This window comes from Lonchura striata, chromosome 26 (genome assembly GCF_050655825.1).
Source record: "Lonchura striata isolate lonStrDom1 chromosome 26, ASM5065582v1, whole genome shotgun sequence".
In the NCBI taxonomy this organism is placed as follows: Eukaryota; Metazoa; Chordata; class Aves; order Passeriformes; family Estrildidae; genus Lonchura; species Lonchura striata.
In genome coordinates this window covers 9,385,001-9,398,618 of record NC_140728.1, presented here as the reverse complement: position 1 = coordinate 9,398,618, position 13,618 = coordinate 9,385,001, and the positions used below count along the sequence as shown (strand labels likewise).

The following is a 13,618-nucleotide window of genomic DNA, read 5'->3' as shown; positions in this document are numbered from 1 at the left end:
GTTCTGTGTTCATTTCTGGCCAAACTGGTGTTAAACTTCCATTATCTTTGACCATGTTTTCTCCTTCCTAGGCTTTCATCTCTCCTGCCATCTGTCTTTGTTTTAAAATGCCTTAGACAAGTAACCCATTGTTTTCTGTTGTGAAAATCCATTTGCATGCCTTCATCATCCTTTGATAAAGTTATTCCAATCCTCCTCTTGTTCCATGCCAGAGACGCTCTCTGTCATTACACGGAGCCTCCTGGTTTAGTTTGGGCCTGGGCCAAGGAGCATTGCTCTATTTGCTGCTTTTACTTGCCTCCGCACTCCAACAAGACCAATTACCATGAAACCCAGCCCTCTTCTAAGCCCTCGTTGTTGTGAATGGTATTTACTCGTGCTGAGGTCCCACTGTGGCTCCCTCAAACCAGTGCTCAGTAATTTGCTGCTCCAGCACAGCCTTGCACAATCCGCACAGGGAACACTTTAATTGCTGCTGGGGATGAGCTTTCTTGGAGGTGACTCACTGAACTGTGAGGACTTAGCAAACTCTGGAGATGTCTCCAGTCCTGCCCAGATCACAAAATCCTCCCAAGAAACTCCCCAGTTCTTACAATGTCCAAAACTTGAGTTGTTCCTTTGTCTCTGCTATTCGTTTTTGTCCCCAAAGATTTTTATGCTATTCAATTCTTACAGAAAAAGAAAAAGAACAATTTCCATCCTGGACTAATTTTACTTGTCGAAGCTGTATTATTTCAGGCTGTTCCAGTAGAGCAGATATTGGAGGGACTTCCAACTCTTGCTGGGCCCCAAGGTAACATTTTCCCAGTGTCACATGTTGCCTGTGAAGATAAAAAAAATTAGGGTGGGATTTGTCCAGTCCTACATCAGAAAGAGCCTCCCCCTCCCCACTGGAAATCAATAAATCTCCACCTCTCCTGGGGACTGGCTGAAGCCCCCAGGTCCCCACTGTGGTTCTGAATATGGTGAGTCCCATGTCATCAACCTCCTCATTTCCAGCACCAAAGGCAGCAGAGAGAGGGGGGACAGGGGCCTCAGGGGTGCCCCAGTCACCAGGGAGGCCCCAGGGACACCCTGCACCCTGTCAGGATTTTGCAGTTTTCTCTGTTAATCTGCCTCAGGTCCCCGTGGACGTTCCCTGACCCCCAGGCTGGGGCTGGTGTCTGGTGCTCCCTCCCTGTGTCTCCTCTGCCACCCAGATCCTGCCCTGTGTTTCTGAGCTGGGCTCTCACTGCATTACCAGCTGCAAACCAGGAGCTCCAACTGCTCAGACAACTTCAGAGTCATAGCTTAGAAAGAGACTCCAGGTTCCAGACCAGTGACTTATGGATCTTGCCCTTTCCCATGTTCTCCTCCCTTCCCATGTTTCCTTCTCCTCCTATTGTTTCTCACAGCTGGGTTCTGACTGAAAGGCAGAAAGGGTTCAGCAGTTTATCTGATGGATGTGGTTTCTTCTTCCTGGAGCATCCCAATTAAGTAATTGTCTGTGCTTCCTGCAGATGCTCTCTTCTATGACATGGGGTTCATGATCAAATGGGGTTCCTTCACGCTTCATTATTTTTAATCCAAGTTGCCAAAATATTGAATATTTCCTTCAATTTTTGGTGGTGTTTCTGAAAATCAAACCACTGGACCTGATTTATTAGAGTGTTTGGTTTCCTTTTCATTTTTCTTCACCAGCTGTCTGAAAAACATTTCTCTGCTCATTTTCGAGCAACATTATTTCACTAATTAAATTTAAATTCTCCTCATTTATTCTACTGGCTGTACTCAAAGCTTTTCCCAAAATCTCTCCTTGTGTTTTAGAACATCTCATTTGTAGTTCACCTCTTTACCGTGGATTTGTTTCTGTTTCTCCTTGTTCCTTCTCTTTTCACACTTCTGCTATTACAGTTTTATTTTGCAGTTCAGTTGCACCACAGCATTTCACCAAAATTAATCTTCTGAGAAATTCAGATCTTCCCTTGATTATTCCCTGTGCCAGAGAGTTCTTCTCATCCACACATTTCCAATTTCCCATTTGTGCCAAAGATTGCACCTTGATATCAGTTTTATAATCTCTTCAGGTCCTGAAGAAATCCTTGTTCTGGGAATTCCTTGGCATTCTCAGTGACACACCTAAAGTTCTTTGTACTGTTGTCTTTTGAGGAAGGTTTATTTCTCCCCATTATTTGATATCTGTGGACAAGATTATTGTCTTTTTTGCCCCCATTCTGTTTCTCCCCCTTCCCCACCATCTCCTTCTGGTAGTGTCTTGTTTATGTTTTGTTGAGACTGTATTTTTTTTTGATGACTCCTGCCACTGCCACCAGGGGACATCTCCCTCATTGCCTTTTCACGATTTTTCATTAATAATTCTATTTGTAAAAGGCAGACACTACTTAAAATCAACTTTCATTTTCAAGCAATTAGGGGATTTTCCACCCAGATCAGCTGTCCTTGATATTCTGCTCCATGTTACCCACTATTATATTCACACTATTTTGTTTGAGATATATTGCTTTACCTACTGAAGCTGGCATCACAGCTCCACCAATTCATATTGAGCTTTTTATACCTAAATTATAGCAGTCAATGCTGTAAGAAACAGTCAATGCCAGTTCTTCAAATGAAGAGTTCAGAACAACTTCTGCCTGAATTAATGAATGACTCAGGTACTGATGCTGGTAATTTTGGCTTGAAAATACAAAAATTCTGAGGTGTTCTCTGGAGACATAGTGGTGAAAAGTAGATATTTAGCATCATTAGAAGTAATTTTTTTCAAAAATAAGAGAAAATTGTTCTGGCTTAGGAAGAGAGAAACAAACTTGAAACTACAAATCCTTGAATGAGATAGTTCAGTTCATGCTCTGCCTGTCTGATCACAGCTACCCTTGGGTTTGTAGGGATTTAATGGCTTTTCACCCATAGACAACATTTCAGGCAAAAAATGTTTTAAAACATTATCATTCTGGTGACAGAGCATAGTGTACTTATAACTACAGAAGAGATTGGCAATAAAACCTGTTTTTTCTGTCCCAAAGCATTACCCAGGAATTTCTGGCTGTCCTCCAGCCCTCCACACAACACTAGAGCTGCACAACACCTTTGAAGTTTATGACCAAGTTACACTCGATCATTTCTTTGGTAACAGCTGCTTTGTATGTCAGAGAAATACCTCAAAATTTACTGGACATGGTTCCAGCCCTGTCTTCCCACACTTCAGGTGTGGAGTTGATGTCCCAGATTCCTCATATCTATTGGTCCTGTTTCTTGTAGGCTTTGGGGGACTATTTTGAGGAATGTTTTGAGGACTGTTTTTGATGTAACAAGGTTTTGTGGAGCTGTATCAGATAGGGAGTGTCCTGAGCTTGGTCCTGCTCCTCCCCATCATCCTGGGTGGGACAGGCTGGGGCTGCTGATCCCAGAGCAGGAGTCTCCCACAGGCAGAAGGAGGCCCAGGAGATCAGGAGCAGCAACGAGAGCCAGCAGGGAGGGGATATCTGGGTATGAAATGTTCCAAAATTATAAAAGGTCCTGCGATGACTCACGGTTTCGAGCGGTTACGTGAGGAGGTGTTTGTTCCCTTGTGCTGAGTAAGGGCTCTGGGCTGCTTGCAGATGTTGTTATTGCAAAGGTTCCCATCCCTTGTCCTCTCCAAGCCTGCTACTCTGCCCCCTCCCAGGAGATCCACCCAGGCTGTCCCTGCAGACTCCAGTAAAGGGTTGGCACTATTTCCATTCTCTTTCTCTCTCAAGTTTCAGAGTCAGCTCAGTTTTATGCTCATTTTCCCACTCAGATCCTCCCCTCTCTTTCATTTGCCCTGCTCTGGTGGCAGTTGTCACACGTTGCTGAGAGAGCAGGAGGGTGTTAGTGACAGTCGTGTTCATGGCTAGCCAGGCTCCCAGCTGCAGCTGGGTTTTTCCCAGTAGTCAGCAGTGTCTGTGGGGTGTTGCTCTGTGCCTGCCATAATCCTCCTGTTGGTTTCATCTTCCCAGCTCCTGTCCAAAAGCAGCTGAAGCTGCTCGACTTCTCCTGACAGACCTTTGGTCTAACAGGGAGCTCCAGAGTGTGCTCAAGCAGGTAAGGACAGCACTCCTGCTTCGGGGAGTCAGCACCAGCCCTGGGTTGTTCACCTGCTGAAGTGGGGAGCTGGTAAAGGCCCTGATCTGGCAGCAAGTAGGGCAGGGCCCAGGAGGAGCCTGGGGCACTCGGGCACCTGCCTGGGATCTGAGCAGGTGGCAGGGGGGTCACTGCTGGGACTCACTCTGGGGACAAAGCAGATGGTGACATGCCCATGTCAGACACCTTCCTCCCTGGGGAGGGTGCTGGGATGCTCCCCAGCACAGCCCCCTCACTCTGGGCTGAGACACGCTGGGTGTTTCACCCTCATTTAGGGGATTACCTTCACTGCAGTCCTTTGGGTCCCAGCAGGTGCCTGGCAAGGTCCCTCCTCTCTTTCTTCCCATTTTCTTCTGTGTCCATAGGCCTGCCCTGTGGTTACATCCCCCTGCAGTCAGGGTAAGCTTTCAAACCAAGAGAAGAGGAGTATTTGGGATTTTACTCCCTGTGACAGAAGCTGGGAAAGTGCAGAGCCAAACCAGCCCTGAGCCAGCTCCAGCTTCCAGCCCCCAACTCCAGCTGCTCCCAGTTCCCAGCTCCCAACTGCAGCTCCAGCTGCTCCCAGTTCCCAGCTCCTGCTCCCAGTGGCTTTCTTTGAACAAGCTGAGTTTTTCCAACTCAACAGCATCAGCACCTACAGAGAGTACAGGGCCAAATTAAAGAGAATGAGGAATTCCTACAAAGGGGAGCACCTGGAAGCAAAAGCAGAGCATCTGAAGTCTGTTCCTGTATTGACAGTGGGGGCTTTCTTCACAGGAGCTGGGGTAGTTTTGTGCCAGGCACTGCTCACAGGCCATGCCAGCTCATTTTGGTGTGACTGAGTCATTCTGTGTTCACACACAGGTTTATTGCATAGGTACCTGTCAGGGGAGGAAGATGGGAATCTGCAGGGGTGCATGCACCATGCAAAGACTTCTGCTCTTTTTTCAGGATGAGGAACTAAATGAAACAATACTCAGTGAATGATACAGTAAGTTTCCTCCAAAAACCTGGAGGGGTCCAGTTCTGGGCTGATGGAAGGCAGTGCAAGGAAAAGCAACTTGGTCTAGAGGAAAGTGTCCCTGCCCATGGCACGGGGTGGAATGAGCTTTAAGATGAGCTTTAAGGTCCCTTTAACCCAAACCATCCCATGGTTCTGTGATTCTATGGAGTTCATCAGAGGGCTGACAGAGGAGGTTGGCTGAGGATGAAGCACACTTTGCTCAATAACTGCTCTCAGTGTAGAAATTGATATGCACTCACTGCACTTCACGTTTCTGCTTTTTTAGCAAGGGTTTGACAAGAACATGATGGGATCTTTAGCTGGAACAACCTTCAGGACCCTCTCCTCAAGATTTTAGAACCTCTCCATGCACATTCAGATTGCAGGTGAGAACATGGTCCTTGTGGTGGATTTGGGGCACAGGAATCTTTTGAGATTGTTGCTACTTTTGATCATCCCAGAAGTATGTTTGTGAGATTTTCATCCCAAATCTTCCCAGCCCAGTCTGTTTCTATGAGAGGTCAGCAGCTGTGCTGTCCCTGGGCCCAGGGCAGATGTTACCCCCACTGTCCAGCTGTTCATTTTGGAGATGCTCAGCACAGATGTCACAGGACAGACAAAGCTGCTGGGCTCGACTGTGCCTCTCCCTTCCTTTGCCAAGCGATCACTGATTCAGTGCATTTTTCCAAAGCCTCACAAGTGAGGCTCTTCCTGGGATTCTCCCTGGCACTCCCTCATTCCTGAATTCTGAGCAGTGTTATCCAGACAGTGCCAGTAATGTGCAGTGAATTCCAGCACATCCATGGCTTCAGCCATTAGCCTTAGGAATTGTTTGAGCCCTTAATCTGTCAGCCTCAGGTCAGAATTAAGAACCACATTCTGTCAACTGAAAATCCCAACAGAGAATCCAGGGAAGAGAAACCATGGGCAGAATTTCCAGTGCATCATTATAGGTTTATATTCAGTGTGAAATGAGGATTTAACCCATCAGGCACTTTTCACTCATGATTCCCACTGAAGGGAAAAGCTTTAAGCACTTTGAAAATCCCAGAGGTCTTTTGGATAGTGTCCGAGATTATGCAGAGGGAATTACTTGCTCCCTTCCCCAGCATGGTCCTTGTGATCAAGCCAAGAGGAAACAGTGCCAAAGCCCCTTCCTTCCCTCTGCCCAGGGATGGATTTCACTTGCTGCTTTGTTGGGATGTTTTCACTGGGACTCTGTGGAGGGTGGAAGTCCAGGGTGAAAAGCTATGGGCAGCTGAGAAACTGCAGCAGACTCAGAGAAAAGATAAAAAGTTGGGTTTGCTGTAATGAGGAGATCTCTTCAATGTTTTAATTATCTGGGGTTTTGCTTTTTCTTTGTTTTATTTTTTTTCCATTTCAGAATTTGGAGTTGGTTTATGTCCAGGAAGAACAACACTTCATGATTCCTGAGGATGTTAAAGATGTAGAGAGTTTCTGAGTTCAACTCAACTGTAAAGCAAACCAAACATTTGGATTTCATGTGGATGACACTGATATTTTTAAGCATTTTCTTCTTTTTAGGGGGGAGAAGGGACTTTTATATACTTTCTCAATGTCAATAATTATTTTTTTGCCAAGAGTGTGTCTGTGTAACTCTGGGTGTGATGTAGAGGTGTGTGCAGGCAGCACACAGAGCACACGTGGGGAGCAGGATCTTCCTCCAGCTTAGTCCCCTGTTTTCCACCCGAAGTCAGGGTGATTGTGCAGTTTAACCCCTTGCAGGATTTTATTCCAACTCCACTCTATCCATGCAGCAAATACTGCCATGCAAAAAAATTGTCACAATGTGTTTTTATCTACAAGCACAAAAAAAGTCAATTTTAGGTCAAGTTCCCCCTTTGCATCTGTCCATTATTAACAGATACACACAAGGATGCTCTTCTTTCCAAGGCTGGTTATTCCTAACAGTTATGAACAAGGGCTTCTTCTCTGCTTAGGATTTTTCTCTGATAATTGTTAACATTTTCTTTCCTGTCACATGAACTCTTTATCTCAAGAAGCAAATTGACACCTGCAGATTCTCTCCCAGGCTTCCATCACCCTTCCCTGAAGCTGTTTGTGAGAGGACAGTTGGGACACAGCTGCAGAGCTTGAACATTCCCAGCTCCTGATCCATTCTGAGCACCAGAGCAATTCCAGTTCCAGACTGTACCTGGACAAAGGTGGCATTTGAGAAGCTGAGCAGGCCAAGTGTTTTCCCCCTGGAATCATTGACTGCCACAGGAATGAAAGAAGGGAGAGATGTGGCCTCTTTAATCATGCTTTGTTTTTATTGATCAATGTAAAGAACTGGTACTAATGTGCAAAGGAATGTGAGCACATGTGTGATGTCAGGTTTGGAAATGTTTTATTTCTCGGGATCTTGAATTGCATTAATCTCCCTGTGATGCTGAGGCTGTGATGAGGGACTGCTGAGCTTATTTCAGAGCAACTCAATTCTCACAACCTTCCTCTCTCCAGAAGAAAAAATATCCTTCCCATGGAGGGGACACAGCTCAGACTCACAGGGAAGGAGCAGCTGAGGCTGTCTTTGCTGCCTGTGCTGGTTATTATTCCTCAAAGGGTGCAGAGACACAGGGCCCTGTTTTTCAAACATCAGGGATTTAGAAGGTGTTGGGGAAGCTGGATTATGAGCCTGGAGATGGAAAAACAGTCTCAATTTAAGTGTCAGGCTCATAAATTGGTGGGACACAGGATATTCAGTTCACATCCATGGGGTGATCTGTACCCACTAAAGAACCCCCTGTGAAGTTTGGGTTTGTTCTGCTGCAGTTCCAGGTGGCCCTTGCTGGTCCCCCTTTGGAGCACAGGGAGCTCCACAGGGAGAGGTCATTTCCAGCTCTTTTTCCTCTTGGGCTACAAAGGGTGGCTTCATCTTGTGCACTTTACTGAGCAGCCAGCCACTCTTTGCCCATGTTCAGTCAGGAGCTTTCTGTGCTGAGCTGCAGCCACATGAGAAAGGCTAAAAAGCCCCTTTGTAGTGGAGAGGCAGAACCAGGAGAATGCAGTAGGACACAAGTGTTCCAGGAGGGTTCAAACAGAGCAAAGAGCCCCAGTCTGTGGGCAAAGCCCTTCCAGCAGTTCCCTTGCTGCATGTGGATTCCCAGATGCAAAATGTTGGAAATGCATTGAGCAAGACCCATCTGTGGATGTCCCCAAGGGCTGCAGCTTCCACGGGGTTGGTTCAGTTTGGGTGTAAAGTGTTCGGTGCAATTTCGCATTCAGGTTTGATCTGTAATGACATGTCCAACACAAGTCCTGGGAGCAAATGTTTTTCTCTGGAAAACTAATTAGGGAAACAGAACTACAAAATGGAATTATAGGATATTGAGGAAATTCACTCTAATTGGCTGTGATTTAGGCTTTATTTTAAAACAGTGCAGCTGCTTTCTCCCCTAATGCAGTTACTGAGTCACTGTACAAGGCACAAAGAGCTGTAGCATGATGATCATCCGTTCACAATTAAATTTACAGGTGCTGGAGATTTTATTAGTGAGTATTGGACTCCAGGAGACAGATTCATCATTCATATAAATTTTATGACAAAAAAACATTTTTACAGTTGTTTTTATTACAGGTTTTTTATAAAGCTAACAAAATGCTAAAAATAAAATCAGTCTCCATCCTCAAAGCTCTTCCAAACGTGACTGGGCACAGCCCTGAGCAACCTCGCCCAGCTGGGATGTTGTCCATGCCCTGAGCTGGGCACACCAGAGAGGTTCCTCCCACTGAGCTGTTTTTAGGATGCTGTTTGTCACTGCTTGCAAACCTCAGGGCAGAGCCTACTCAGGAGAGCCATGGGCTGCAGAAATCACAACCATTCTGCCATTCCAGGGCTGTTCTGCAGCTGAATCTTCCCTGGGAAATTCTCTGATACCCTCTATTTTCCTCCCAGTCTCTCTTTAAAATCTGGTCACCAGACTCCACCCAAGTCAGTGAAGTGACTTCGATGCCCAGCTCTGAGAAGTGAAGGGAAATTCAGACATTGGAGTAACTGGTGTTGCTCATAACCAGCTATTCTGGGAGCTTAGTGAGGTTCTCCCCAACATAAATTAATGCTGTTTTCACGTTCAATATAATTGTTTTCATTCTGGGGAGGTATTTTTTTTTAAGGCATGATTTTAACTGTGCCTTCCTCTCTAATGAGCTGGTTTCCTGTTCCTTACCCCTTTAAGAGCCAGTGTAGGGCAGACACCCAGGACAGGGACAGGGCAGGTCTGTGGCACAGGGATGGAGAATTCCTGAGGAGGAAGGAGTGTGGCCAGCAGGAGCAGTTGGACACCCAGCCATGTAAATAAACACCACCCACATTGTCCTGGGCGCAGCAGAACTTACTTGGTCTATTTTCTTACAAATGCTTTGTTTATTTTGTGTGTACAATCCCACCCCAGCATTTCAGAAGCCTCATGGACAAGTTGAAGGCAGTTTCATTCCTTTCTGAACACACACCAGTGTGAGACCAACTCAGCCTTACCAGTCCATAGCTCTACAGTGTATTCTGTAAGATATAGGTATGTGAGAAAAATGTCTCAGAGTTTTGTTTTGGCTGTACTGTATGTATTTGCTTCATTGGAAAAGCTGAAATCAATAAAAATTGCTGAAATTTCTTCAAGCTTTCTGGTTTGGATGGTTTTATTTTAGTTGTTTTGCCAATGTTAGGGAAGAGGAAAGGTCTGAAAAGACCCTGTTACCCTGCAGCAGTACTCTCCTTGACTGGTCTGACTTATCCAACAGGAGGAAGGAAGCTGTAAATCCCATTTCCTCCAACCTGGCACTGCCCAGGCTCCCCAGGGAATGGGCATGGCCCCGAGGCTGCCAGAGCTGCAGGACAGTTTGGACAGCGCTGCCAGGGATGCCCAGGGTGGGATTGTTGGACTCAGCAATCCCTGAGGGTCTCACCCAGCCCAGGAACTTCCATAATTCCATGATTTCATCCTCCATGTGTTTCTCTCCCAAGAGCTTTCACAGCCATTACTTCAGTCCAAGGAAAATTTAATTACCATTAGTGTCATTTGTGTCGTTGCTGAAAGGATCCAAAGGCTGTGGCAGGGAAAATCCCTCAGTTTTTTCTAGACCTGCCCCACCTGAGCTGTGGTTGAAGCTCTGTGGGTCTGATATTTAAAAGGTGTGGTGAGTGTGAGGGGATCCTCCCCAGTTTCTCTCTGGGCCAGGCTGGGCAGGCCCAGCTCAAAGCTCCTCACACGGCCCCAGCAGCTCCTGGCACTCAGTGACCTTCTCTGGACCCTTACCAAGGGAATGATTTCCTTCCTGAGCTGAGGGGCCCAGAAGGGGCCCAGAGCAGAGGGTGAGTGAGCCTGGGCTTGTGTTGGGACATCAAAGCCCTTCCTGATCTCTGCTCCATCCCCACCCATAGCACAGGTTGAGCAGGTTGAACTTTTGTTGGGCGGTCACTGGGATGGGCTGGCCGTGAATGGTCCATGGAGGCACCTCCATGCCCATCTCACAAAAGAAAAAATTATTTCACCCCACATGTATCACTTAACGTTTCACTGTGCTGATGTTTGTCTGTCATTCACCTCCCTTTCCTGACTGGTCTCTAACTCCCTGAAATTCCACAGAAATTCCTCCATTCTCAGGAATGTCATTGATGTTACCAGGTATAGCAGCTTGTAGGAATCCTCCCTGTTTTTCACAGGCATCACAAACTGGAAAAGGTAAATATCTGCTCTTCTCTGCTCCTCCCTCCTGAATGCTCCTTCTTCTGACACCCACTGATCCCCAGTCTCCTGGCAGGTCCTTCCCCTCTACTGGGAGATGCTCTGATTTTTTGGCTCATTCTGACTCCAGCCAGTTGTTCCTTCAACTTCTTTTGGCAGGTTTAGTGTAGTTTATGTAGAACTTGGAAAAGGATGTGAAGGCTTTCCTATTTTTGTCTTCAGCTGTTTGAAAAACACCTGCTGTTACTTCCTTCTCCTGCTGCTTCCCCAGGCCAGCTGCCTTCTTCTGTTCTCAGGGAATTCCTCACTGCTGGGATGTGCTGAGATTGAGCTTCAGGATGATGACTGCAGCCCACATTGCCTGGAAACTTTAACTTTCCCTTTCCTTTTCCTTTTAAAAGCATCTCCCTGTAAGTTCCTGTTTTGGAGGATGAGCCTGTGGTGATGGATGTGAAGACTTGTGTTGAACCCAGACTTTTCCTGCTAATCAGGACCAAATTGGAAGCTGCATCTGCAGCTTTGGGGCCTCCCAGCCTGCTCCATGGAATTGCTATTGACAACATCAAAGGATTTGGTCTTTCCATCAGATCCTACAGGAGCAAGAGCCCAGTGCACATGGGGAGAGCTGAAGTGCAGGATGAACAAAGGACTTTGCACTCCTAGTGCAGGGGAGCACTGGGGTGTGCAAGCACTGGAGCAGCCTCACACAGGGGACAAGGAAGCAAGACTGATCTCTCCTTCAGGAGACTTTTAAAAGCAGACACTTGGCAAAGGGGAACGAGCTCTGCTCTGAGCTGTATTTGGTATTTACTCAAGGCAGGGCTGAGGAATAATCCTCTACTGCTGCCAGGATCTCATGAACAGAGGATTTGCAGCCCATCAGACAGACATAACCCATCACTCTGTGAGCCCGGGCAAGGGACAAGGGACAGGTGCCACTCCCTGCACGTGGCTCAGAGCTGCTTTCCAGGAGCACCCTCTGCTGCTCTGCTCAGGCTGCTGAAGGGTGGGTGAGCACTAAAGGATTAAGCACAAAGGCAAAGCACCCAAACTCAAATGTCTAAACCAGCTTTGGACCAAATAGCCCTTCAAAGTCCAATTGCATTTCAGCTGTGATCACTCCTTCCTCAAACTGCTCCTGGGCCCTGGCACAGCAGCAGTGTTTGCAACTGGCTTTGAAAGTGCTACATAAGGAATTGTTTTATAAAAGCCCACTGGGGAGCAGCACATCCAGCAGTGCTTGGGAGGATTAAATCTGACATCACAAACATCACCAACTGGGGATGTCCAGTCTGCAGCTTCTTCAGGCATGAATCCCACCTAAGTCACATCTAAGAAAGGTCAGCTCAATGACAGGCTGGGAGTTGCCTTCTACCCAATCTGGAGTGTCTACAAGGAATGTAGGTGAGTCCTACTGTCAATTCCTGGGTAGCTCCCTGGACACTGGAGAAGGGCATGACATGACAGTGTAGCTCAGAAAACGCCTCCAGTTGGGAAATTAATTTTTGCTCACCAGTGGAGCCAACACATGACCATGTGCTTGGATCTCTGTCCATGTGCAGCAGGTGAAATGAATCCCAAGAAACCACTGGGTCGTTTTGGGGTCTACATCCTGTGTGTGGACACATGACAAAAGCCCATTTTTGGATAGGGAAATCTGTGGGGACACACAAAGATCACAGGCAGGTTGCAAGGTGGGATTCAGTGGTGCTGTCCTGTCCCTTCAGAGCCTGGCTCTGACAGTCACAGAGGCACTGATTTAGCTCAGTGTAAACAGGACTTGCAGCAGGACTCAGAGGAGAAAATGGATGCTGCAGAGTGCAGAGCTTCCGCAGAGCAGTCATCCCAACGAGAGCAGGCACTAAATCCTTGGAAACTGTATATGTCCTACAGCCCCAGGATCCCAAATAATCCGTGGGACTCCAACAGCAAAGCCTCATCCCACCAGACAGGCAGCCCCTGGCACGCCCCCTTCCCATCCCACAGCACGAAGTCTGAATCCTTTTCTCTGCCTGAGATGCTTCAGGGCAGACCCCACTCTTCATTTTCAGGTGCATGGGATTCTATCCCATGGGGCCCGGGCACCAGAACTTCCCGACTTTCCCAAGCCATACCACTTCCCATGCAAGTGAATTCCATGGCCCAGATTCCATCCTGAACTGTACAGGGCACCTGCAGGAAGCACCGAGCCCAGGGCAGAAACCTGAGCAGCCCTAAGGACCCCGCTGCACCAGCCTCTCCTGCAGGGTCACACAAAGCTCCTGCTGGGACAAACTGGCTCAGCAAAGTTCTGGTGTCTGCGTTTCCCAGCTGCTGGGTGGGATCACCCAGCCCCATGGCCAGACACAGCGGCAGTGCCACCACCCCACGGGGCCGTGGGAGACACGGGGCAGCCCCTGGCAGGAGGCCCTGCCCCACGCGGGTGCCTGGGCACCAGAGTTGGGCATCTGCACCCGAGCCCCCAGCACAAAGCCCAGGGCAGCTCCTGTGCGAGCTGGGGCTGCCTCAGGAGAGGGCAGCAGCCCCACGGGACTCAATCCCTGCTTGCCTGCCCTGGAACAGGCAGGACTTCGGGCTCCTCTGTACAACCCCAATTGTGCCTCTCCCACAGTTACCCAGCCTTGCAGACTGGATCTTGCCCAGAAGGTGTTACAGATCCCAGATTGTTCTTCAGCCCTTTTTTGGTGCTCCCTAAGCTCGTCTCTGTCTCAGGAGAGCCTTTTGATGGACTCCCAGGAAGCGTCCCAAGCACAGGGCCATGTCCCTTTCCTCCAGCTCTGGGAAGCTGTCACACTACAACACAAAATAACTTACACACTAAATGTAAAAGAGG

General features: G+C 47.7%; 1 protein-coding gene across 1 annotated transcript in view; it reads left to right on the top strand.

The window, feature by feature from the left end:
- Positions 1 to 9,719, top strand: part of PKP1 (plakophilin 1) — a 49,016-nt gene extending 39,297 nt beyond the window's left edge. The window contains exons 12-14 of the mRNA XM_085561532.1: positions 3,978 to 4,062; positions 5,370 to 5,469; positions 6,468 to 9,719. Of these exons, the coding sequence (XP_085417658.1) occupies positions 3,978 to 4,062; positions 5,370 to 5,441 (157 nt within the window). The 3' untranslated portion in view covers positions 5,442 to 5,469; positions 6,468 to 9,719. The remainder of the gene's footprint in view (positions 1 to 3,977; positions 4,063 to 5,369; positions 5,470 to 6,467) is intronic.
- The last annotated feature ends 3,899 nt before the right edge of the window (positions 9,720 to 13,618 follow it).